The sequence below is a fragment of the Simochromis diagramma genome, unplaced genomic scaffold (genome assembly GCF_900408965.1).
Source record: "Simochromis diagramma unplaced genomic scaffold, fSimDia1.1 OVJJ01000343.1, whole genome shotgun sequence".
Lineage (NCBI taxonomy): Eukaryota > Metazoa > Chordata > Actinopteri > Cichliformes > Cichlidae > Simochromis > Simochromis diagramma.
This window is the reverse complement of record NW_024386831.1, coordinates 10,563,476-10,588,867: the sequence shown is the minus strand read 5'-3', so window position 1 is coordinate 10,588,867 and position 25,392 is coordinate 10,563,476. Positions and strand designations below refer to the sequence as shown.

At 39.4% G+C, this 25,392-nt stretch overlaps 1 protein-coding gene across 6 annotated transcripts in view; it reads left to right on the top strand.

The window, feature by feature from the left end:
• Positions 1-25,392, top strand: part of epha3 (eph receptor A3) — a 93,214-nt gene that overhangs the window by 8,616 nt on the left and 59,206 nt on the right. For 4 of the 6 annotated variants that reach the window (XM_040028305.1, XM_040028304.1, XM_040028309.1 and 1 more), the window contains exons 3-4: positions 7,260-7,271; positions 8,154-8,814. In XM_040028305.1, coding sequence (XP_039884239.1) covers positions 7,260-7,271; positions 8,154-8,814 — 673 coding nt within the window. The remainder of the gene's footprint in view (positions 1-7,259; positions 7,272-8,153; positions 8,815-25,392) is intronic. The other 2 variants (XM_040028307.1, XM_040028306.1) reach the window with 1 other exon arrangement.

Genomic DNA, 25,392 nt, shown 5'->3' with positions numbered 1-25,392 from the left:
GAATTGTGAACAGTGCAATCGGAAATGGAGATGGTGTTCTCTGTTTCCAGTTTGTGTGGCACTTTTTTATGTCTCACTATCACTCTGTGGTTACTTAGTGAGTGTTTGTGGACAAGTTTTAAGTTTCGTTGCAAACGATGGGCAGTTGTGTCATACTGCCAGTCACTAAAGCAATCGCAAGGAAGTTTTTAGAGCACCCTTTTTGCGACCGATTTCAATCAGTCAGCAACTGCTTGCCATCCGGTCGGGGAATATATATTTATCCCTAGTGACCTGCAGGTTGACAAAGGGGTCATGTATCAACCTCTAGGCCTGTGTTGCTGAAGCCTACACAAGTATTGTGTAAAATCAACAGAATGTGACTGAAAACAAGCAAAAACATTAACTTCATCTAAAAATATTAACTCAACTTTGACTTTCATAAACACATCTAGTGATAGTCCTGTGTTTTAATCTATTCATTTACCACAATGTCAACTCTATGTATTTTCTTCTATTGATAATACTTCTGCCCCACAGGGCTAATGGGGCTAGTGTTTTATGGCCTTATTCTCACAATAGCACAGCTAGGACATCACAGCAATCTGATAGGTCAGTTCAGTCAGTCGCCATGGACCAACATTAATTTATAGTCGTATAAACAACACCCACCCACATGGCAATATCAAGTAAACCTTTGATTTGCTAATCCATAATATGCAACACTTCATTTTGTCTGTCTTTCATTATATTACAGAAACTACTGTAACCATTTATCAAGCATTTTTCCAAGTTTGTTTTATCCATTAATGCAATTGAAATTAACAGGAGCACAAGGAGGAATCACATTAATATTGTTTTTAGTATTAGTATTATTTCATTGGATGTAAAAAAAAAAAAAAAGCTCATATATCAGTCTCTGCTTCTAAAATCCTCCAATGGGCTCTCGTTCAGTGTTTATTTCTCCAACTAGTTAGACTTCTGTGCCTCTGAGCAAGCCCACTGTCTCTCTCTCTCACACACACACACACTCATTCACACACGCACACACACACTTCCTTCTTTCTCCTTTATTAAGTGTTAGAATTACTCCTTGGCAGTGGCTTAAGGTAATCCAGTCATTTGTTCCATTGAGCTGCCAAACCTTGTTTCTCTCGGCCATATACAGAGCTGGCACCAACAGAGCACTCGGTTTTTTCATGAGGTTCAACCACAATGAAAAAATTACCCAAAGGAAAAACTTCAGGTCCTTAAAATGTATTTAGTCAAAAGACAATTGCAACCTACACAACAACTGCATGACCAGCTGACAGGCCAGATTGATGTTGTGTTGATAGACATTATTCACATGTAAGCAGCTAGGGAAATACTCATTGATACGGCTATTTGATCCAGCGCTGGACACCAGACTTTTTTGACAGAGGTTAGGCAATTTGTGCAACCATGTCTGTTTTACTTCAAGTTTTTTGCTTTGACCAAGTTCAGATGAAGAGCGTGTGGTTATATAATTCATAAAAATGCTGCAGGAATGTGAGTCAATGTCATTGTTAAATGAGAATAACTCCAGAGAGATAGAGAAGGGAATGGGGGGAGGATCAAAAAGAAGGAGACTGATAGAGGCAAAAGGGATGAAGAGAGAGGGGTGGGGAGAGGGAGACGGAAGCAGGGAGAGGAAAGGACAGGAAGGAATGAGGGAGAGAGAGTCACACACACAGATATTGCTGATGATCAAGTCCTCAAGGTGAATCATCTGTAATTACTCACGTCATCCACTGACTGCGCTCCGATAAGCAGAGTGCCCTGAGAGACTCCTGCTCACAAATGATTTCTCATAATGTGGCAGTGGCACTGAGCCCTCACTCCCTCCCTTTCTCACGCACACACACATACACAGACAAACACTCATTCACATTGATGGAGAGGCCGTGGCTATTGGCCTACCGAGACACAACGTGCTCCGGTCAGAACAAATTAAGAGCTTAGCCTCCCCAGGATGTTCACTCCAGAGCCACCGACTGGACTGATGAGTGCATGAGTGTGTGTGCGTGTGTGTCTGTGTGCGTGTGATCCAGATATACAGTTATCTGTCTTGGAAGCTGGCTGATTGCTTAGCAGTGTCCAGGGGGCTTAGCCCATCACTAAAGAGTGTTAAAGATTACATTCTTGCATGCTTTGAAAGCATTCTTCAGCAACAAACCAACACCCTAGACACTGGCTGTGCATACAAAATAGAATTAATGGATAATTACAAACTAAAGTCCATTCTTCATAAGAAGGGAGAATACAGTGTCCTTTCTGGTTGTACTTGGAACTTAGATTCATTGTTTTTCAAATAAATAAAGTCGCTGCAGCATTTAGACCCAAAGTGTTTACCACAAGTTATAGTTTAACTGTAGTTTGATTTTCTGATTAAATACCAAGTTTATGTCAGTTATTTGCTACATGCTAATCAGCAAAAATAAAAAAGTTTAAAACTATTTATACAGTAAAAACATTGCCTTGTAATTGTTTTTACATGGGTTCAACAGTCTACATTACTGTGTCAGACTTTAGTAAAAGCGCAGTAACATTTGTATTGTTGATGATAAAGAAGCTTGACATCTGTAGAATAAAAAGCCAGTGCTCACAGTATGTGAACTTTGCTTATAGTGTCTGGACTCGCACAAAAAAATTGAACCAAAACACATTCACACCTCACATTCCAATTCTCAGGTCTGGAATGAGAGGGTGAGGTGACAGGCAAATAATAGCAGGGCTGATTATGCTTTGGGATCAGGCCCACCAGTCAGCCTACTCTTTCTCTTTCTCTATCTGTCTTCTTTCATTTTGACAACTGCTGTTTCAGCTTCTTTAATCATCCAAGTGCTTAAAAGCCCCCACGAACTGCGTCTACTTCATGTGCAAAATCAGCCTGACCAGATAAACTGCTTTAAAGGGAGAAAGAGAGCAAACCTATCCTTAAACAAGGATTAGTTTGGTAATGCAAGAGACCAGAGGTAAGGAGGAAGGGGGAGGGTAAAATGATTTATTGTTACTTTCGTGTTCCTGAGATAAGTTGGCACAAATCCTGAGGAGTTTATTTTATTACATCCTATTAAAAGTTTTATGCATTATACAACTGTACTGATAAGCACAGTCAGATTTTGTACTAAACCTCCCTAAACTATGAAAATCTTAGACCTTAGTGTTACAAAGAGGGAAATTAGTAACAAGTAAACATATATTTTACCAGTGCAGTGAAGATCATGACATTTTTGAGGCAAGCGTATCTTAAAAAATGAAAAAAGTAAAGAAAAAGAACATTAAGAACTTTGAGAATTACAGTACTCACATTTTTCTTTCTTGAGTACTGTTTAAATATAAATGAACAGCATTTGTGATTCCAGCATCCCCAAACAATTGCCATCAGCTAGTCTGTCCTTGAACAAAACACAAACAATGATTAGTCAGGCAAAGCTCAGGGTCGCAGATAAACAAGAGATGGGATGAATACAAGGAGGGATCACATAAACATTCAGGTTTTCCTTTGGCCGGACAGAGTGATGAAATATCCTCTATTTGATATGTTGCAGTTGTTGAGCCTGTAACCCCAAAGACCTCTGTGCTCTAAGCTTCTCGACCAGCATTTGTTGCAGACACTCCGGCTTTTAGGATCACCCTCTCCAGCTGTAGAGATTTAACAGAACGTTGTAATTATAATTGTTTTCTTTTTCCGTTCAGTAATCTGATATCCCAAAATCACAAATAGCCAATTTTGGCAGATGAGTAAATAAAGAGCTTATTTTAAAAGTAAAAACCAAAATGTGAACCATTCTGGTTTTGATTTTAACAGCAAGTAATTGTTTTTCTCCCGCAAATTAAGTTGAAATAATTATCAAAATCTTTAAATAAAAAAATATATTTTACATAACTTGATTAAACTGAATTATGCACTATGTTATAAATTATCTAAACTATAACATAATGAAACATTTGTTATGTTAAGCTCTTGTTGAGCAAGTTAGACTTGTGATAAGAGCATGATTGAGCTTGTTTTCTTACACTTAACAAGACTTGCTTTTAATGTATTGCTGCCCTTTACAAGTCCATATACTGGCCCATTAACTACCATTGACCTGAGTGTCTTTGAAGTGGATAAACTGGTGTGCTGACTCTGTGACTCAGAGATGTGCCTGTTGCTCTAGGTATGTCCAGAGCAGATCAAGTTACCACACTTCATTTTACTGTCCCTTTAGCTACTTCACCTACAGCACAGATCAGAGAAACCAGGGGCAAGATTACACTGAACTTTGTCCCAGCTGTGACCATCAGGGGTCAGGGTCAAAGGTCACGTGGACTGCTGTAGGGTCCTAGTGTTGTTATATATCAATTAGAGGGCAGGGGGATGGGAGTTACACCCTCAACCCCTTGAAGAGAAACAAGGGAATAGCTGCTGACTAGATCTTTTTTTCATCCTGACTGACATTCAGCGTTTCTTGTGTAGGTGGAAGAGCTTTCATGTATTGCAATGAGTGAGTAATAGCAATATTAGTGGAAATGTTGGGTCTAGAAACTCATGGGTACTGTGGTACACCTCCACTGACCCACACATAATGTAACAATCAACTAAATACGGATAATGATGTTAACATATTCTCTATTTCTTCTTATTTCTTTTTTACTTCTGGTCTAAAGGACAGAGAGTTGCAACTTAGAAATAAAGTGAAGTGATTCAAGGTTAGACAAGTTAACTCCTATGATGTAATGTTTAGGGACAATGATGGGGAGACATTTATATCCCTCTCATTTACTTTGGCAGAAAGTTGCTGAAGCTGAGTCATATTCTCATATAGCGTACTTAATGCACACTTGCGCAGGCACATACAGACATATACTGGATTTGATTTGAAAACCTTTCTGTGTTTGTGTTTGGCAAGCTTCTCCATAAGACAGCTTACAGACTGCCATCAGTCATAGTTGCTTTAGATTAAGCCCAGTTTGGAGCATACTGGACGAGTATAAAAAGGAATGACACAAAGCTAGTAGCTCACACTGAGATCTGCACTACTGAGAATAAACAGGATTCACACAAAGGCTGTCTCACTCCAAACTCATTACACAAAGAACTGATGGTTGAACAGGGCAGTCTGTTACCTCATTGTAAAGTACAGTAGGTAGTACCCCTACCTGAAGGGGTACTCTATGAGCCTAACTTGAAGAAGAAGTACAATGTCTCACTGGACTTGTCACCTGTTTAAAAAAAAAAAAAAAGGAAAATGGAGGAGAAGGCTGTTTGCAGAATGGTAGAAGTCCATAAACTGCTATATTTCATTCCTGTTAAGTTCAATTTTATTTATAATAATGCCAAACCACAACAACAGTCACCCCAAGGGACTTTATATTGTAGGGTAAAGACCCTCCATTAATAGAAAGGAAACCCCAACAATTAGACGACCCCCTATGAGCAAGAAGTTGACGACAATGGGAAGGCAAAACTCCCTTTTAACAGAAACCTCTGGCAGAACCAGACTCAGGGAGGCACTGCCATCTGCTGCGACCTGTTAGCGGCAATGGGAGGGAGGACAAAAGACCCACTGAGAAAGAAATCCAGAGATTAATAGTAACCAATCTGGTATATTAAGTGGTGATAAAGACATTGTGAGTGAAAATAGGTGAGTAAAGAACAAACACTAGGCCTATTGCAGCGTAACATAGAACATTCAGGGTCACCTGATACAGCCTTTATCCACAGTATCATCCTTTGTTAATCCTAAAAAATGTATAAAAAGTCAATAAACAGCAACTGAAAAAATGTTGATGTTTTACATGACAAAACTGTAGTTTTTCATCCAATTTTTGGAAAATAACTGTTCTTCCACTGTAATATTGAATGATATATGCTGTATTATGGGATTGATATGCTACAATTTACTCATATGCAGTATGGTTCTATCCTCAGCTTTAATCTTTTTTGTTGCCGTTCTTAGCACCTTCACTGGCACAAGTCACCCAATTTCATGTATTTTTAGACAGAACGCAAACATCTGTCACTTCTCTTTTAAGCAGGTCACCACAAAAAAAAGTTAAATTACTGGTTGAACTCTCCTGGCAGAAACACACTGCTTTAACCATGACAAAAAGCACACATCTATATAAAGGACAAGCATAATAGGATATATTATTATTCTCATGTTCACAGAAGTCTATTATCTTGTAAAATTTAATGTCAGCAAAATCATTAATCAAAGTGGCAGTCCTTGCCTTCACTTTCCTTTTTGTTATGTCAAAGTCTTTCAACATAGCTTTTTGCATGTCATCACATCATTTTTATGCTTCTGTTTAAAGTTGTGCTCTTACACCTTTGAGTAAAGCAAGGTGAAATGTTAAGTTTAGCTTTACCTCTCTATATTTAGTCCCACTCACTCCTGCAGACATTTCCATGTTATTGTTAGACCTCCAAAGAGCTAGGACTACTGGCTGATGAATGACGTGATACCAAAGAGGGTGATGGGGGAGACTAAACACCAAAGAAGTATCGGCCCTCAGTTTTCATTTCACTTTATCTCTTGCTTTCTTCTTTTTCCTTTTTTTTAGCGCTTTTCTTTATTTCCTCTTGTTTTCTCTCCCCTGTCCTCCTCATTCTCTCGCTCTCTCAGGGGTGTTTCATTAACTTTGCCGTGAGATGAAAAGTGAGTGGCTATCCCTCAGCCTGAGAGCCTCTTGAACATCAGACATTCATACATATGCTTTACACCCGCACACCCCCACACACAGGCAGACAAAAACATGTAACAGAGAACCAACTCCTTCTTAGCTCGTCATTAATTTCTGAGTTCAGCTGAAGGCACCTGCTGTGTTTGCCTGCTATGAGACTTTAAACACTTCACATGAGCTTTATGTGAGTGCGTGTGTGGGTTTATGTTACCATTAATGCTTGTGGGTGAAAGGAGCAATAATTTAGGTTCCAGTTACCACAAAATTCTTTCTCTGTATATCTCTCCGTCTCTGAAGAAAGTGCTGCTCATTTAGACACACATGCATTCTGGATTTCACCATGAGAAAATATACACAAAAGCATCCATTTACGCATTTACGCCCATTTGTTCTAATGACTGCCATTTCAGCCACTATGAGCCTGCTATTTCAGGTGTTTGTCCATTCATCATCACTCTGATTCAGCGTTGATTTGCCGGGACAGCAAAGCCAAAGCACATGATCAATGAGTCTACCCGCTGTGTTGAATTCAAAAGGAATGACCCCACTTTCTTTTTCTCCTCTCCTCTCTCTTTGCTTTCTCCCAGTGGAGGGAAAATGTAAGATAGACACAAACGTTCCTGGTATACACTCTCATCTGTCTATACGTCGTAGCTCCTTTTGTTTCATAGTGGATTCAGCACGTTTCCTTTAGTAGAAGTAGTACTGTGATGCAAATAACCAAGACTGCAGCTTGAAAGTCCTCACTTTTAGAGAAAAACATTTTAGTATAAGGGTGGAAAAAAGAAACACTATGAGATTTTGTTAATATTTAAAATTAATTAAGCTGCCTCACACAAATTTAAAAAAAATTGAAGATCACGTTTTCTAGCTTTTTTTCTTGACGATATTTTCAGAGCCTTCTAATGTAGAAAATTTGGCTAAGCCAGCAAGTTTGCTTTTAATTAATTTCAACAATTTACAAGAGATCTGGTAGTGTGATTTTTCACCCTTAAGTGTTTATTAGATGCTTAGTATTCAGCAAGAATGTTTCTGGATCTAAATAATTCATCCCTAAATGCTTACAGGGTGGAGATAACTTTATTTTTTCTCTGCTATCTTCCCCTCCTTTCCTCTTATTCCTCCTTCTTTGACTGCAAATTCTCACTTTCCTCATTTGTTCTGTCTTTAACTCATTCCATTCCCTTTACTCCCTTTGCTTCTCTTTTGACCCCAAACGTCCCAATCCCCTTGCTTTCCTTTTTTAAATCTAATATATTTTCACTTGATCCTTTTCATTACTCATAAAAAAAATCTGTCTTTCCTGTATCTATGCTTCTTCTACTTTTCCTTCTTTTGCATCTATTCCTTGTTATCTATCGCTCTCAATCTTTAAATCTACCTTCTCCCCTTTTTTCTGTATTTGGTCTCTCTTGTCTATTACTCTTCCTTGTCTTCCTCTGTTTCTCCCTTCGACCTTTCCTTGTCTCTATTTTTTCCAGTGGGAGGAGATCAGTGGGGTGGATGAGCACTACACTCCCATCAGGACCTTTCAGGTCTGCAATGTGATGGACTACAGCCAGAACAACTGGCTTCGGACCAACTGGATCCCTCGCCAATCTGCTCAGAAGATCTATGTGGAGCTGAAGTTCACTCTGAGGGACTGCAACTCAATCCCGTTGGTACTGGGCACCTGCAAGGAGACATTCAACCTCCTCTACCTAGAGGCAGATGATGACCAGGGCAGCCACTTCCAAGAGCATCAGTTCTCCAAGATTGATACCATTGCTGCTGATGAGAGTTTTACTCAAACTGACCTTGGAGATCGCATTCTCAAGCTCAATACTGAGGTACGCGAGGTGGGTCCCATGACCAAGAAGGGTTTCTACCTCGCATTCCAGGACGTGGGCGCCTGTGTAGCTTTAGTGTCAGTAAGGGTTTACTTCAAGAAGTGCCCACACACTGTGAGGAATCTTGCCTCTTTCCCTGATACTGTGCCCATGGACTCCCAGTCACTGGTGGAAGTCAAAGGCTCATGCGTCAATCACTCCAAAGAGGAAGAGCCTCCTCGAATGTACTGTAGCACAGAAGGGGAGTGGCTTGTGCCTATTGGGAAGTGTCTGTGTAACCCAGGATATGAGGAGAGAAGCAGCACCTGCCAAAGTAAGAAACATTTTTGTTTTGCAACTATTTCTCAACAGTGCTCTCACACATGCCTTGCCATGCATTGATTCTGCATGTATAAATGCACGTGTCACTTCTCTTCTACACATTTCCCTTATTTGAACCTTTGGCCTAAACAAGCAGATTTTTTTAAAGCCGTAAAAGTAAACAGTGTGATATCAGGACTCTCACGCTTCATATCTGTCAGTCCAGAAGGTTTAATGTCAAATACACTCTCTGTGTGCATGTGTGTATATGTTTGTGTGTGTATGCATTGTTTATGTGAGCTCTTCAAACTAACCCCAAATTCCCAAGGTGCTAGGTGATTGGTCGGTAGTTATACGTGCATATTCCCATACATGTGAGTAGAGTGTTGTCCAGGTCCAGGGTGCAGCATATAGAGGTTCAATAGTAATTTTCTCTGTGACACATCATTAGCTATGGGAAGATTTTAAGCAGAGCAGAAAGATGGGACTGATAACACAGAAGAAAGGAGTGGGCTGGAGTGGATGGTGAATGATGGGATAGCTGCGGTGATGGTTGTGGGTGTTGGTGAAGGTAGCAATGAGTAGTCATTTGATGTGGTTTCAAAAGTATGCAAATCTGCATGTCTAGAATTGCCTTTCATGTCCTGACCAACAGGACTGGTCTTCCGTACTATCGTCACACATGTTATGCAGGGGACTATTTTTTGTTGCTGCTGGATGGTTTTTAAAGTGAGCTTGTCAGAATGATTGCAGTGATACTTTGGCTGCTAGAGTTAAAGAGTTGTGCTTGGCCAGTGGGGTGACACCTTGCTCTGCAACACATCTCTACATGAGAGTTTAAAGTATAGTAGACAACATGTAAAATGCCTCTGATTGTTGTTGTTCCTCCTCACATCATTTTGCCTTAACAACTTTGTCAAAAGAAGTAAAGTTATCCATTTTGGGATAAAAAGGGATTAGCATAAAAAATGAAAATAACAAAGTCTTCAATATTCATGGTGTAATGCATCATAAACTTCCCAAACATATATATTTGGATCTGGGTTTTAAATCTTGTAGACATGTACACAGATAGGACATCATTACACCACTTTACACAAAATAAAATTTCCTCTGTTTTGCTTCTGTGGCTGCTATAACAGCTTTCATCAATTACAGTTACAGTACTTCATCGGTGTTTCCATGCATAAAAAAAAAGAAGAAGTAGAAAGTGGTCCCTGGTGTGAACAATACAATGCAGATGTGTTCAGTTCATATAAATGTAAATGCCACTATGGATATGATTACATTATATTACATTTATACATTTTTGTTTGATTATACAAAATATAAAATAGTGGCAAACAAGACCAAAGTTAGCTGAAGGTTTCCATGATGCTCTATATCTGCTCCTCTTTACTTATTTTCTGTGAGATCTTCTCTGCTTAAGAAGCCAGACACAGCATCCATCTGAAAGCAGCCACCCCTGCACTGCGGCTGTCCCAGAATGACTTTAAAGTTAAAACGGTGTTGAAGTTTCTGAAAAGGAAATCCGTCTTTAGCATTCTAGGTTATTATAGTGGGTCCCAAATGGTCCCTTGTTCATCAGTTCTCTCTTTTCCAGAGCCATGCCCAGTGTTAATTAAAGATCAAAGATGGTCTCCCAGGTCAAGCCCCTGCTGTCAGGGCCAGGGGGAAGTGTTGTTTTTTTTTCTGTTGCTGTGAACTCCAGGCCAACCTGTCTAACTGTACAGATAGGAGGGAAAACTTTTTCCACACTTGTCAGTATATTTTTCTGAATTTACTCATTAAAAGCCAATGGTATCTACTAGAGATGGACCGATCCGATATTACGTATCGGTATCGGTCCGATACTGACCTAAAATTCCTGGATCGGATATCGGAGAAAAATAAAAAATTTAATCCGATCCATTAAATATCACGAAAGCACCTCACAAAACTTGCAACACGCCGTAACTCGCCTCAGAACGTTAGCACGTCGGAGCAGTATGCATCACGTGATAGAGCGGCTGTGGCATGCGGGACCTGTCGGTGGTCTGGATAGCATTTGGAGCTTCGCTAGCAACCCGGCATTTCATCTCCGACAAAGTTATCCCCCAGAGAAGTAAAGCAAGTGTGTAAGTCCATCTCTGAATGTTTGTAAAGCATTCCTGCGTTAAGCTTAACAAGCGATATATGGAGCGACTGCCTCATCTTGCTGCTACTTCAATCATGAAACTGCTTAATGATCAGCTGATCGGCTTTTCTGTCACGAGTCCATCTCTCTGGTTTGTTTTTGGCCCACTTTGCACCAGAAAGAGGAAACCAGCAGCTGAACAACAGCAGCACGTTTAAGCTTGATAAGCTGTTGTTAGAATTTATTTAATATTACTTTCTACACCAGGATCTTTTTCTACGCAGCTGACGCTGGTAACTGTGCAGGGGCGGATCTAGCAAAGTTTAGCCAGGGGGGCCGATAGGGCATTAACAGGGAAAAGGGGGCACAAACAGAGGCGGAGCCAGACATTTGAAACACCCGGGGCTTAGCCCTAAAGGGTAGTATGCATGTGGGATTTTTTTTTTTTTTCTTTTTGGGGGGGGGGGGTTAGAAATGACTGAAAGATTAATAGGCTCTGTTTTGAGTTTTGTTCAAAAAAGAATGACTTCATATAGGGAAAAATATATATCACACATGCAGGACACCTTAAACTAGTTTTTTAATTAAGCAGCAAGGCAGAACAAAGTCGGGGCTGTATCAAGACACGAGGACTAAACCCCAATTCAACCAGATGCAGAACTGATCCAGAATTAAAACAGGACTACAACAGTTCAAAATCAGGACTACTTAGGATTTAACCAAGACAGAACCACAATCAGAACTAGATGATAGTAGCACTAAAAATCATCATAGACCTGCACTACACTTATTTTTTTAATTCTACCAAAGTACACTATTTAGATTGAGAAAAGTTTATATAATTATTTAGCCTTGTTGTGCAAACAAGCCTGCATAACTTAATAAATGTAGAATTTGAAAAATAGCAAACCTAAAAAGAAACACTAGGTACGAGATACATGAGTACCTATGATACGGTGATACTTTTGGTAAACAACCATTTGACTAACATGTGTCTCACCTGCTCTTGTTCCATCTCTGTTCTGTCCTCATTCTCCATCTCCCTCTCTGTTCCTCTCTCTCCCTCTTTGTGCTGACAATCATCAAATATACAGTTGAAACCAGATATTTATGTACTCTTCAGATCAAAACACAAACACTTTTTTAATTGTAACATCAAATCAGACTAAATGTTTATTTTTTTAGATTGATAAATATAAAAAACATATTTGTTAACTTTAAGAGTAAAGAGAGAAACTATCTGTATTTCTTAATTGCAAATGGCACCAAATTGTATTCAAAATTGAGCCACACTTATGGAGCTCCACAGTTCTTTTCCTGGTGTTTTGGTTGACATCTCTTGATTTTCCCATGTCAAAGAAACAGGCTCTGTGTTTTGCCTTATATGCATCCACAGGTGTGCCACCAATTTATCCACATGGACTCTACTAACCTATCAGAAGCTTCTTCAGCTCAGAATGGAATCGTCTGGAGTTTTCTTATTAATTAACAAACTTAGTGTACATGTACTCCTACATTTGATCAAAGTGATAAAAAATAGACAGCTCTGTCTCTCTTTATTCTGACATTTAAATAATTCAAAAGATATTTCAATATTTATCTAAAAAAAACCTTTACTCTAAATTGATGTTGTACAGTAAAAATGTTTTATGTTTTCTCCCTAAAGTGTATGTAAATATCTGGTTACAAATGTGAATATCCTGCTGTGTACTGAAATCCCTCTTGTTTTGCATAGAAATATACTGAACAACATACAAAGCATAATATATAAAATAACATTTACCTGAGTTTTTTCTTTGAAAGAAGCCTCTAATGTCCATTCTTATATTTCAGTACATAACTGAAACCGATCTAGTCGGGGAGGGTAAGAACTGAAAATATGAAAAAAACACACGTAAGCTAAGACTCTCTAAAAAAAATAGCATTTGTTCGGCTTTTCATTTCGCCATTTGTTGATTCACTTGAAGAGCAAGTAACGTAATATTGGTCAAGTGATCAGTTTGATATCAATCTTTCGTGATTCACCGTCATATTTACATTATTTGTACGGTACGAATGATTCGCTTTGGTACCTGGTCAAACTTAAGCTCTCCTTAGTATGGGTGGCTCCGTTTCTCCAACATCGCACTCACAGGCGGCAGCTGCCCCGCCCCCTCGCTCAGTCGCTTAGTGCCTGAGCTCGGATCATACCAATATCAGGGGGGATTCACGCACAGTCGTAAATTCCCACAGTGTGCACTATGTGCTTCGAATATTGTGTGTACTTTTTGTTTTATACAGTTGTCAGCCAGGCATCTAACTATGAAAAAATTACACCCCAAAAGACCCCGGGCTTCTGACAAAACAACCCGGGCTTAAGCCCAGTAAGCCACCCCCACGCTCCGCCCCTGGGCACAAAGACACACTTTTCTTTCTTATTCTCATTTAAAATGTCTAGCTTTTAATAAATAATTATCTGACACCCAAAGTTTTAATTTGATGTAAAATGTATAGAAGTCCATTACTGTATATAGTAACAATTAAGTCTAATATATATATCCTAGTAAGCTATAGTACTTTTTCCTTTGGGAAGGTACCATCTGTGCAGTCTGCAATTTTGTTGAAGAAAGATGTTGAATCTATTTAATATTTTAATATATTGAAAAATAATTGATTTCTGTGCATTTTTTTTCAAACTGCATCAAATTAAGGTTGATTACGTCGATTAAGCATCATGAGGTGGAGGGTGGGGGGTGGTTCCCTATTTTTTTATTTTTTTATTTTTGTTGTTGCTGGGAGTTGGAACCCTATTAGTTAGGTTGCTTAATATTTACGCTAAGTACTCTTTAAAATACCAGAATAGGGAGGATGGTGTAGGTTTAAGTTTATTAGATTGATCAGTATTGCTGAACTATGAAATATTTTTTTTGCATACAGGTATAACAGAATAGCTTTAGTGTAGTTGTTGTTTTAAACTTGAGTATGAACTTATACAAAATGCAGCAAGATATTTAAAAAAAACAGTTTTGTTGATTAAAAAACACTATATCGGATTCATATCGGTATCGACAGATATCCAAATTTATGATATCGGTATCGGTATCGGACATAAAAAAGTGGTATCGTGCCATCTCTAGTATCTACTGCTGAACCCCTTTGTCCCCGGTGATTAACATCTTCAGAGTAATTAGAATTTCTCCCAAGTGTCACCTGTGATTTTCATTTTTGGATTGCATTTATTTTGGTTTTGTTTTTCCAAATTACACAGAAAAAGTGTAATTTTTCATTTATATCTTTCTTATTTTTCTGCTTTTTGTCCCTATATTTGAAAGAGTACGACATGTCATTTCAAGAATGGGACATTGTACAGACAAATGGCTCACCCCTGTCCCCCCCCTGCTCCCCCCTCCTCTCACTTCCTGCCTCTGTGAATTGTGTGAATGTTTAGATGTATTTGACAATCTCTTATTAGTTTCAGAGTGGTCTAATGGACTCTAATAAGGTCTTATGTTACCATGGAGTGGGACAGCTGCACCAACAGGCCCCCACAATCCCTGCATGCAGCCGTTGGGGGCCCCATCATGCAGCTTGCTCTCCAGGCCTTCTGTGTTAACAGATAGATGGCTGAATGGGGTTAGGTCATCCCAAACTGATAGCAAAAAGAAAAAAAGACATATTTACAGTGCTACGAACAACAAGCCACAACATTTTCTGGGAAAAAGAAAATGGAGAAGTGGAGAATAAATAGCACTGTATATTGTAGAGAGATACTTCAGTGATATTAATTATAGACAAAGAAAACTCTTCTGTTGGTAAACTCTTCCGAGGCACCCCGGTGTCCTGAGAAATTTCTGTTGCTATTTGACAAAAATAAACAAATATGTTATTAAGATGCTTAAAAACACAGACAAACATTGAACTGATGAAACATTTATTTTTTCTGGCAGGAATAACAAGGTGGATTTAAAGACAAAAATGCTTGGACTAAGTATTGTTGACAGTGAAGATTAAGCACCTTTACTGAATATTTTATGCTTTGTTTTCTTTGATAAGATGCCTTGTTGCAGCACCTCCTCTCCTCCTTCTCTACTTCGTGAGTCTGTCTGTCTGTTTTTGATCGAGTGAAGGGGGAAGAGAAAGAGTTCGCAAGCAGTTGCTTTTGTTTACACAGACTCCAAAGTGTGTTTAAGGGCTTTAATAAAGTCGACTCTAGCATTAAACCATCATTATCTTTCTAGACTGTGTATGTGTGTATGTGCGTGTTTGTGTCCATAGTCAGCAGTGTTTGTCAAAGCAAGGATGTTGTTTCAGTGGCGCCTTCAAAGGAGCATGTGAATTCTGTCTGGCTTAGGCAAAGGGACACGGCAGTTATACGAGCATGTGTATGCTCTTTTGTGCATCTGAGTCAGACTGTGTGTCAATATAAACTTTACAATATTCCGCTATGTCTATCTATCTATCTATCTATCTATCTATATATATATATATATGTATGTATGTATATATATGTGTGTGTGTGTGTGTGTGTGTGTGTGTGTGTGTGTGTGGTTTGAATCCATGTCAGAGCCGCGACTTTTATCCAATTTTTGTTGCGATGAAACTCTGTGAAAAGATAAAGATGAAGATTATAATACAGTACAATGCGAATGGACGTGTCGCTGATCGCCTGGATTACTGTATGTTTTGTGAGCAGCCTTCAGCCTTTCCACACAGAGAATGTGAGGCCAGATTTAATCTCGCTAAGGCACTCTTTCATCTGTCAGAACAGACTGGAGCAGGTGAACCAACTCCTATCTACCATCAGTGTGAAATTCCTGCAACCCTAATTTGATCCTAAAACAGCAAACGCATGCCAGTTTGTGTACGCGTGTGTGACTGTGTGTTTGCGCATGCACGTTGCAAATGCAAGCAGCTGTTCGCTCATACGTTGACGAGAGACCTAAGTTTACATTCTTGCTGGATTTATCAAGACACACAATCCTGAAACCTTCCAGTAACGTAAAGCTTATTACAATTACACAGACAAAGTGTCACACATAAGCCTCAGTTGTTACTCGCCAGCATTGCTTACCGTATGCTTTCACGATAAGAGGAGGAAGGCGAGCTGTTTTAAAAGTGGTTTTAACTTCTCTTTTTAAAATCATTTGCCACTGGCGACTGGACCAACACCAAATAAAAGTTCATTTTCCCTTTCTGTTTCCTTCCTCTCCATTCATCCCAGCGCCCGATCGACTTGGCTGCCGGATCAAAGCCCGTCGTCCATCTCATGTCAAATGTTTTATTTCACTCTCCACTCTTTCACTTAAGTGATTTAGCTGCTGCCCTCATGCACTGAACTGCATGGCTTTCAAGCAGACATTCTGGACTCACATTATACATCTTTCACTGACACTGTCACGCAAACCTGCAACAGCTTGGTCAAAGAAATACTCAAGCTTAGCCTGAAGATATTCAACACCGACTTTAGCGTCTTATAAGACGATTATGTATAGAAAGACAAGAAAATAACTTCTTCCCTGACACACTTATTTGTTGTTTATTCCCAATCTACTGACTCGCTATCATGCAATTTGGATGGCCCATATATTATCACCATAACAGGAAAATATATGGCCAATCCAATTTGCATGAAGCTGGTTGTAAGAGCTAAATGCCAGCATGGTTTCACTGTTGTTCTTTTTGTGACAAATGTCCATCTATTTTTGTTTTGGACTCTCCCTGCCCCCTAGTGATCAGAAATCCTTTAATGCAACTACATGTTTCATATAAAAACCCTGGATTTATAAAAAAATATTACATTGTCAATGGCCCATGTATTTTATGCACACACACGTGAGAAAAATACTCTTAATATCCCTGCAGAGCTCCTACAGTTATGCTTAATATTTTTCGTGTGTGTGTGTTTTTTCCATGCTGTTGCTGTAGTGTCTTTGTTGTATACTTTTCTGTCAGACTGTTGAAGTTGAGTGCTGTGAATTCATGGAGCTGCTGGCTCTCCTCTGGTGCTTTGGAAGGACTCTGTTTGTTTGTGTTGGCCATTATATAACTGCCTAGCTCTCACAAAACATGTCACTTGTACCCGCAAATTTACACAAACCCACAAACCAATTGAAATGCACATATACGTAGCACTGCCTTCTAAACTGCATTTATTATTTCTAACCCACGACAAAACTAAAATTTATCATGCCTTCTTTTCTGCATTCAGGTACATTTTTACACATCTGTCTGTTGTAGCACTTATGTGTCCCGTTCACTGAGTGGTGTGGTGGGACATTATTCAGTTTTCCAGCAGAATCCTCCTGCACTTCATATACCGTCCTTCCCACATTCATGATGAAGAAAGCAGCCTAGCTCAGTATAGCAATAGCCTGTATTATTCAGTATTCGGTTCTTTAATGAAGGGCACCTTTGCTCTTTGTGGTTGAGAATGGAGGTCTTTTTTAGACTATTGCCACACACACATTTAAAAATCGAATCCAGGCAATCACATCAGTTAAATCTGTCCCATGTGTCACTGTGTGTGTTTGCGTGTGTGTGTTTGGATGGGTGAATTGAGCATTATACAGTACACGGCTCTGTTCTAACACTGGTGTTCCATTGCATCGGTCTCCTCATCTCTTGTCAGTTTAGCTTAGTGGGGATGCTTTTTCTGCTGCAGCGTTTTGGCTGTGTGCTGCCTGGCGTGTAGCCGCTTTGGAGCTGAAAAGAAGAAAAGAGGCTAGAGAAGAAAGACAAGGGGTGGATTGAGTGCTTCGGAGAGAAAGGTTCAAGATCATGATGCTAACTCTACATTATATGTAGTTACACAAAATTTACACCCCACCCTGATGTAGATCAAAATTTATTTTACACAGTCTTTGTTAAAAAATAGGTTAAAAAAATATCGGGGGGGATTCATATCAATCGCCCTGCCACCCTTATACTAACTCTCATTTCACAGCAGCTAGGAGACTATACTGTATGTGTGAATTATGTGTGTGTTTGTGTGTTCAAGCAGGTAAAAAGGACAAGAAGTGTCACAAAAACAGACATAATTACAGATTTTATTGAGCTGTAGTGTAAGTGGATGAAAAACCTCAGCAATGATCTTGAATATGCTTATTTACTGTAGGGCGTATACGGTGTATATGAGACAAAGAGAGAGAGACCACATTCATCCACTGATTCATTTGCAGCCTGAAATATAGCATCAAAGTCTCAGTTCATCTTTAAATCACTGTGTACTTCCTTATCTCTTTGTGTAGTCTTATAGTATATTGATGCATCGTTTGTGTGTGTAGGTGTGTGTGTGTGTGTGCATATGTGGCTGGCATTCAGGAAGCGGTAGCCAAGGAAGCAGGAAAGGTTTGCTCATTCTTGGTATTACTGCCTGTTTACTTTTCTCTTTATGAGCCTTCCAGTGCAGGCTGGGGGTAGCGGGTAAGCCTGTCAACCCAGAGCACTGGTGCTGTTGGGACTTCAAAGCTTTTGGTAACCACAGGCTCAGGAATTCAAGTTAACACACAGTCACAGACAAATATACACAAATGCACACACAAAACCGTGCCTGTAGCAGAAACAAGAGGGATAGATAGATGGGGTGTTTATTTGTTGGAGAGGCCCCTGCCAGTTGACCGAACCTCTTCACAGCGACCAGTCTTTGTGTATGTGTGTGATGCATGTGGGTGTTTGTGCCTGATCTGTTCACAGAGATAGAGTGTACAGGCAGTATGTGTGTCCAGACAGAAAACAAATACACAAAAGAAAAGAACAGCATATGTATAGATGGACATGCATAGCTTTGATTTTGGTGTTACGGCCATATCCACAGATGCAGCCCATGGGTGTAGCTTAATACTGATGGATGATAACTGTGGATTTAGCAATACATTTTAATCTCAGGGCATCTAGTACTCCCATTTTGCCAAAAGCAGCTCTATCACAGACATATGCGCAAAGTGTCTGTTTGGCTTCAGTGCCGTGATACATCAGACAAAGTTTATCACTTTGTGAAAGTTTGGAAGTTTTGTGTTTGTACTTTGCTTTGTTTGGCTTTCACCTGACAATAAATTTCATCTTCATTTGCTTTTAGTGCTTGTACAAGTATGTGGTTAAGTTTAGGAAAATAAGCTTTGGTGAAAAAAAAAAGTTTTAGGCTACTTAAGCATAGACAAAACATTTAAATAAGAAGCCGAGGGGGCCTAAACAACAGTTATATGTTGATTCATAATTAGGATCTTCCTTACCATTACCAAAAAAAACCCCCATCATAATATTGTCACCAAATCCGCAACTGCAACAGGTTTGGCATCAGTATTTGACCACTCCAAGAATGCATGTGAGCATATGTGTCATTGTTTCAGTGGAAAGTCAAGGACTGAAGGATGGACACCAGAGGAAACATCCTGTGTGATGAAGTAAATGTTTAGTATACATGTAATGTAACACAGGAGGGAAACGGTGCAGTACAACACGGCAGTCACTCCATCATTTCTGATAGATGAGAAGCAAGTAGTTGGAAAGAGCTGGAGGAGGAGATGGGGAGGTGAAGGCAAGGAAGAAAGAAAGCAGCTGTCATTGGGATGTAGACCCCCGCTGTTAACTGGTGCTGAATGTCGGTTTTATGATTTATGATGTCACCGGCATTAATTTGACATCTGCGTCGTTCTTTCTGCTTTGCTCCTCAAATTGTTTTCCACTTGTGCTATTTTAAAACATTTCTGCATATTAGCCCATGCAGTGATTATCCACGATAGTTTAAAACAGGCAGGTGTGTCACAAGATGAAATGACTATGTGTGACATTTACAAAAGTCAGTGCATATTTAGTTTTTCTTTGGAACTGCTTAACTTATTGTAATTTAACCTATCACCTTAACATATTCTACTCAGTTGTATGTTCACTTTTTATTTAAAAAAGACGAATCAAAGGAAAACACAATATTATTACAAAATCTTTCTTGATAAGGAATTCTAGAAACACCATTAGTAAGCAAGCCTTATCTATCTATCTATCTATCTATCTATCTATCTATCTATCTATCTATCTATATATTTGTGTGTGTGTGATTCTTTCTTGGGAAACTGGATGCAGCATAATCAGAAGCTCTTTTGTATTTCAAATTATTTCTCCCCCTTCTGCAATGACTTTTTTTTTGTATATCTGTGCAACCATAACCAAGCTCCATTACCACTTTCAGTTGGTAATGGAGCTGACTGACTGCACAAAAGACATATTAGAGGACCATATAATGTCAGAAAATACTGTAATGAAACATTCATTAGAATGCTACTACTACCAATAATATGGCTACTTATACTAGAAATTGATATGCAGCCTACACTTATATCACATTCTTAATTAAAGTTATGAATAAAAGAGGCCTAATAATGTAAATCTATTTTGTGTGATCTCTGCTGTCCTTGGTGCTGAAGCTGCAACCTCAGACACTTCTAGAGGCTGCGACTGTCAAGTGTCTCACTTATCTAAGCCCGCACTGCAGGCATGTATAGTGACACTGAGTAGTTGTCAGAAGCATCATCTTATTGTATAGATGAGATGCGTTCAGTGGAGAGAGCCCTCTCAGTGTCATTTCAGTTGAAAAACCCTAGCGTCACCACATAAATGTCTGTCTTCGAGCAGCTGTCTGATCTTGCTGTGCTGCTGCATCACAGATGTCAGCATAACAACCTTTCCGTTTTAACAAACGCTACATTCTTTAATGTCAGCCAAGCAAAAAGAAAAAAAGGAAAAATGAAAACAAAAGGCAGTGTCTGTTTTAAAACTTCTGAAGGTTAGGGCACAGCATGGAAGTCTGGTGGTAATTCTGCAGTGAGGCCTGAGTCAGTTAATGTAGAGACAGTTACCGTTGATGTGGTGGCACATTAGAACTGATGTACTTATTTGTCAGATACCTCTGTTGCTACAGAAGCCTCCTAGACATTCAGATGTTTTATGATATCTGATATTTTTATTCTTTTCTGCATTCATATGCTGCTCTAATGCTAAGTTATGTGACACATATCAATACATCATAATCAGTATGATCTAAAACCTTGTCAGATTGACTTTGTTGTGGAAGGTTGTTGTGTAAGATAACAGTATTTTAGACTTGGCTATAGCCAGTTTAAGTCAATTATTTGTACTGCGCAATATACAAACAGGGAATCTCTATATGCTATATATGGTAAAGCAGGTAAACATCAGAGGTAAGACTTAATTAGCATACTATAATGCAGTTGACGGCTAATTTGACACAGCAGCCTACAGTCTGCAAAAGCAACCACAAATGATCTGCAAGGGCAACAAGGACGGCACAATGTCCACCTAACCCAATTCCTTGTTACACAAAGTCAAATCAAGTTTAATTGTTTTATTTAGCTCAGTTTTGATTTAACCCCGTGTATCCCATAGCAGCTGAGGGCAGCTCTTCTAAATTCATACAATTCATTGTTTTTCTGTTGCGTAGTTTCTATGATTGTCTATGTATGAAAACATTGTTATACAGACTGTTTTTTATTCTATGTGAATAATATCAATTCTCGTATGTCAATTACATATTTTCGCAGTATTTTTCAGTTTTTCCTCCTGAGTCACCTCAAATGCCTTGATGGCATTCGTCTGTAATAAGAATAGCCTGTCAGTGTGGCATGTCTATTAACTCTTCAAGAAGCTGAAAATCTTTGTGAAAGGAGTCCAAGGAAAGGCAATGAGTCAATGGAGCATCAATTCTGTTTAGTGACAGTGATACTGAGGTGATACTTTACTGCCTTAGGTGCTTTTTTTTTGTTAGTGTTAGCTAATGACTGCCAGTGGTGTTAGGAATTGTTAGCCTCTGTTAGGTGGTGTTACTGAAGTGTTATTTGAAGTAAAGCTAATCCTCTCAGCAGCTGGTTTCTATGAAATTAAACTGTTCAGTGCAGGGAAAGTATGCTCCTTTTTTAGGATACTTGAGTCCAAATTATGGTCCTGGTATAATTTTAGCTTATAAACTGGTGTTGTTGTTGTTGCTATAGTTGCTAATGGTCAGCTGTCCGGAGACGATTTACTTTCCTCTGCAGGAGAGTTTCACATCTCATCTGCTAACAATAACTTAGCTAAATGCAACAATGCTGTTTATGTATGGGTTTTTTGTATGCTAAAGTATTGATTGTAGTTCAGGACATGAGGCTTTAAGTAAGGAGGATGGAATGACATTGAGATGAGGGAGGAGAGTGCCTACATAGAGGAAGGAGGAGAAGATGACAGAGTGAGCAGGGACTATTCATCCCAGGGTCCAGTTGCCTAGGTAACCCTCTAATTTATTTACTACTCTGCCATTAGTTAGTCACCAATAGCTGCGCTGGATACTTAAATCACTCACCTCAAAGTTGAGAAAAGTTTAGTGGGACGTGCTCACAGTTTTTTAAAATTATATATTATTTATTTTTTTCACATTTAGTCCTCGAATGTCTATGGTCTCTGGTCCCTGTATATCTAAGAGTGGGGCTTTTATTCCTTCTTTACCCTCTTTTGTATATTTGAATGCGCTTGTTTCCTTCTACGTGTGTTTGCTTGTGAGTCATTGACCTTACTACCGTGACCTTGGTGCTAATATTGTTTGCGTCTTCCATCTTAATCACTTCTGAAAGATGTGGGGCTTCACAGTTCCTCTGGGATCTATATGTGCTTATGTGTATAAGAGTGAGAATTAGTACGTGACGTACAGTAAGCCTTTTAATGTTACAGCGATCATTAGAGAGAAGGTGCTTACTATGACAGCAACCACTGACACATGTCGATACACACACACACACACACACCAAATCTGAGTCTGTTTTTACTGGTGGAGTATTATTTAATTTTTTGTGTCTATTCATTCTTTTATTACATTTTTTAAAAAAAAAATAGATGCCATAAATGACTTTCCCGCTTTATGTTTTAAATAAACCCCAGCAGAAGTTGTTTGTTTTAATACAGCACTTCTAGCCTTTAAAAAGATTTTGTTTTTGAGTTTCCAGATCCAATTTCTGTATTTCTATGCCTAAGGCGCAGTTAGTTGTATGTAATAACAGAATATGTTGCCTTTGAGAGTAGGATTAAGGCTTTGATAAAGAAGTGCCTTACTTTTCTGTATATTGAGCTGTGCTTTTAGTTAAAGAGGCCACGATTGGATCGGTTTCCATTTTGAAGCTGTACAGGAAATGGACTGAACCAGTGCCTGCTGCCCTGAATTTAGGTGTACTTTGATTTTGTTTACAAGTGTGCATGAAAAACATGTTGGGAATATGTCTGTGGTTTTATATGTATATATATTGTGCCTCTGTGGTTAAGAGAAAAAATGACTTACATGTGTTTTTGTTTTGACCCACAAACTTAAGCTTGCTCCTGGAAAATTATAGAATTATGACGACAAGCACTGTGGACACAGCAGTTGAAGTTGAACTTTAGGCTCCTTTAGTTGGTGCAAGAGCTCAATGAAGGTGGCAAACCTGGTAATAATATCAGATATGTCACAACCGGGAGGTCGAACGCTGGAAAGTGGACTCAAATGCAGATAGCATATGGAGACTCGGAGGTATAGTGGAAAAATAAAATAAAAAAAGATTTGTGAAGATTTATTTTGGCACATGGAAATGGAACACGCAAACAGAAGTACTAAACATGAACTAAGGGCGACAGGGAAAACACTAAACCTCTGAGTTTGCTCAATTACAATACTAACATAAAGCTTCACACCAGGGGACTAAGAACCTGTAACAGACACTGTGACTGGCAAGAACTTCAAAATCACTAAATACTACACAAAAGTATTCTATGAGATGCTGTGACGCAAGCAAAACTATGAAGCACTATTCTTGGCTAGAGCAATCTCAACGATAATCAAACATGTAAACAAGAATCACACCGCGAGTACAGCAGCAGAGTCCAAAAGAAAAGGTCGCTCTTAATGAACTGGGGAAAAACAGCCTGGGCTCAATACTGGGTATTTTCCAGAGCAGGCACACTTAGGTGGAAGATTACAGGGCAACACTCACTGAGTCACTGAAACAAAGGAGAGTGAAGTCAGAGCGAGCCCAAGCAGCAGTCTGGGGAGTGAGGGCTAAAATGCATTAGTCTTACTTTTCTAGGTGGAGGTGAGGCTTGGGGGGAAGAAAGGTCCAGGTGAGGCTAAAACAGTTCACGTCACTCACGATGAGGTCCTGGGCAGGGAGGCAGGCAGAGTACGCCGAGAACAGAAAACAAACCAGTGACTGAGAGTTGAGCAGGTTTATGACGGCGAGATCCAAATTTCCCTGAAGCTGCAGAGGGCGAGAAGACAAGTTTAGCTCCAGAAGACACACTAAAACAGGATTTACATGTCTGTGACTTTCACTGACGAGAGTTGGCTGACATTCCAGCAACGAAAGTTTGAGAACGCTGGTCTTAAGAGCCTGCCAGCTGATTTACACACAGGTGCAACAAACGAGGAGGTGTGGCAAACCCCTGCCCAGTGATGGATTCACTGGCATGCTGGAAAATCCCGCACTCACCCGGACCATGACAAAATAGGCCGAAATGAGTGGTATTTCAAGGTAGATCTGATATTTACCTGAAAAGGTTTATTTTATCTCTTTATTTTTGGTTTTTGTTTAGTTTTTTTGACAGGCCATTTTGCTGAAAAAAATGAAAAATCAGCGAATGGCACAGACAAATAAGTGTACTCTACTTACTCATTCCTCCTTGCATTGCCTTCTTCTTTATGTGAAGAAACACAAAATAAAGTAAGCAGAGGATAATATATATCTGTTTTGGTGCCCCTGCAGAAGTTTCTGATGTCCCAGACAGTGCTGTCTTCCTGAAATGATCCATAGACTCAGACGCCACGCATCCTTGATTCTTCCTCCTCCAACAGTTGATAGAGATAAAGTAAAAGGTCTCTGCACTCATTTAATGCATACTCTAGCCATCCCCATCCTTGCGCACGAAGAAGAGTGGTGACATTTTACCTTCATCAGTGGCGGTTAACTTAAAAATGGTGTCAAATGGAACGACATGCCCCACGGTGTAAATGTGCATGCATCTGTGTGTGTGGGAAAGTGTTCATCTGTGAGAGAGGAATGGGCCATTTGTGTGTGAGAAATATGCTGCTGCTGTGTATGCATGTGAGTGCACGCACAGTTTTTGGTGCTGATTAAAGGCAGTCAGGCCTCAGTGATCGGGCCTTCTGCTTGCACTTCGAATGCCAAACACAACCGAGGATTCCCAGTGCAGCCAAGCATAGAGTCTGCAATGCTAGACCACACTGGACAACCTTAAAGGACTGCAGCTGTGTGCATGTTTTTCATCTTTTTATTCTCCTTTATGCTCTTCACAGACAACATGGTAAATGGCCTGCATTTACTACAACATAAAGTTATATAGATGGGGGAAAAAAAGTTTTCAAAAAGCCACTTTTTCTCCATCTTCCAATTTTCAGCATCTAAACAAAGCACTACTGAGTGTGCGAGTCTTAGTCTTTATGTATTCCTTCCTAAGCTTTAACTCTGATTTGTC